The sequence below is a fragment of the Galeopterus variegatus genome, unplaced genomic scaffold (genome assembly GCF_000696425.1).
Source record: "Galeopterus variegatus unplaced genomic scaffold, G_variegatus-3.0.2 Scaffold15027, whole genome shotgun sequence".
Taxonomy (NCBI): Eukaryota; Metazoa; Chordata; class Mammalia; order Dermoptera; family Cynocephalidae; genus Galeopterus; species Galeopterus variegatus.
In genome coordinates this window covers 21,837-23,844 of record NW_007741138.1, presented here as the reverse complement: position 1 = coordinate 23,844, position 2,008 = coordinate 21,837, and the positions used below count along the sequence as shown (strand labels likewise).

General features: G+C 36.5%; 1 protein-coding gene across 1 annotated transcript in view; it reads left to right on the top strand.

Annotated features, from left to right (window-relative positions):
- Window positions 1-2,008, top strand: part of ISOC1 (isochorismatase domain containing 1) — a 15,805-nt gene that overhangs the window by 2,881 nt on the left and 10,916 nt on the right. Inside the window, exon 2 of the mRNA XM_008563813.1 lies at window positions 351-497. Within this exon, the coding sequence (XP_008562035.1) occupies window positions 351-497 (147 nt within the window). The remainder of the gene's footprint in view (window positions 1-350; window positions 498-2,008) is intronic.

Below are 2,008 nucleotides of genomic sequence, written 5' to 3'. Positions count from 1 at the left end.
AGGATTGGCTGTCTTGAAGTCACAACATGTAAATGTTTGACTACTGGCAATATTTTTAGTTGTCTAAAAGATTTGGGGGTTTAAGAGAGATTCATGAGTCAAAATAAGAAATTCTTGAATTATAGAGAGTAGTATACTACTAAATTATAGTTTTAACAGACTGTTGGAATTCATGTGTATTTGGGGTGGGTCCTGGTTAGAGTTTTTCAGTTTATTTTTGGTAGCCTCAAAACCTCCTTTCTGGCTTGTAAGGTATGGAGGTTATTCACAAAGTAGCATCTTTTCCCCCAACTACCATAGCATAGGGAGACTTTTTTAAGAATTTAAATAACCTTTTCATTTTAAAATAGTTTAAGATTTTCAGCAAAGTTGAAAAGGTGGTACAGAGAGTGTCTATGATCCTGTACCCAGATTCCCCCATTGTTAACATCTTACATCACTCTGATAACATTTGTCACAACCAAGGAACCAACGTGGATAGGTTACTGTTAACTAAAGTAAACTTTATTTGGATTTCACTAGCTTTCTGCTAATGTCCTTTTTCTGTTTCAAGATCCAATCCACAGTATACCAATTACATTTAGTTGTCATGTCTCCTTTGGCTCCTCTGGATTTGACAGTTTCTCAGACTTTCTTTGTTTTTAATGACCTTGACAGCTTTGCAGAATATTGGTATTTTGGTAGAATGTCCCTCACTTTTGGTTTTCTGGTGTTATTTTCATAGTTATACTGTGGTCATGAGATTTTGAGAGAAAGCTCATGAAGGTCATTCTCATCGCATCACAGCCAGGGGATATATTATCAACATGACATCCTTAATTACATTAATCTTGATTGCCTGGCTGAAGCATGTTTGCCACGTTTCTCCACTGTAAAGTTACTCTTTCCCCTCTGTACTGTACTCTTAAGAGCAAATCATTAAGTACAATCACAGTCAGGGGGGTGTGGGGAGTTAAACTCCTTACACAGATCCTGTCTATGTCATATTCAAGAGGATATGGAGAGGATCTGTGTAAGGCAGGGAATTTTTGATTCCCTAAATTATAACTAGTCATCTGCAGAAAAATGTGCCTTGACACTGTATTCTCTGTGGTTTATTTCCTTGTTTACTGAAAGTTTATAGATGATGGTTCCTCTACTAGAAAGGTTTATCAGGGTGCTGAGGATTTCAGGGCTGCATTTTCTAACTTCCTCAATCTGTATCTAATATAACATACATCTGATATGGTCCCCTGTCCAGAACAGGATACCTCATAGTTAAACTGAGGTACAGGGAAGCACCAAGTAACAAGAACTCCCAGAGGCCGCAACTCCGAATATTTAGGATTTCTGGGTAGGTGAGGATGTTCTCCTTCAAATATTCCAACTTAAAAATATTTTGACCTTCTGAAATTCTGTATTTAATATTTTCTTAATGAGAGTGCTAGAATGATATTTTCCTAATTTTATTTCTTCACCAGAGGCCTAGACTGTAGAACCATTTGAGTTTTGATTTGTTTTTATTATATTTTGAATCTTTTTCTGTTAGCTATTATTTCTTGCTGCTGTCAGTTTGCCAGCCTCCAGCAGTTTCCTTTCTGATTTGATGTTTATAACCTTCTGTGAACTGAGAATCCAGACAACCAAACTTGTTAGGATTATATACAACGTTAATCAATACAGTCTGAGATAGGCTCTGTCAGCTGGAGTTCTAAGCAATTGTAAGCTCTAATTATGTCACTGAACAGGCACCAGCACACTTACATAACCGCCCAGGAGTTCTATGGATACCTGCTGTTTCTCACCTGTTGTAGAAGGGCAAGCTTGGCTTAGTCACATTGCTGTTATTTCAAATAGGTCAGTTACAGGCAAACTGCTTTGAATCACATTCCCTAAACACACTGTGGATGATTAGGAACCTAGGATTCACATTTCTAAAAAGAAAATATGTATATTTTGAGACTATTGAGCCAAGATTTAATGTTTACTGAGAATTTAAAATATGTACTCATAAACAATGATTGTTTTT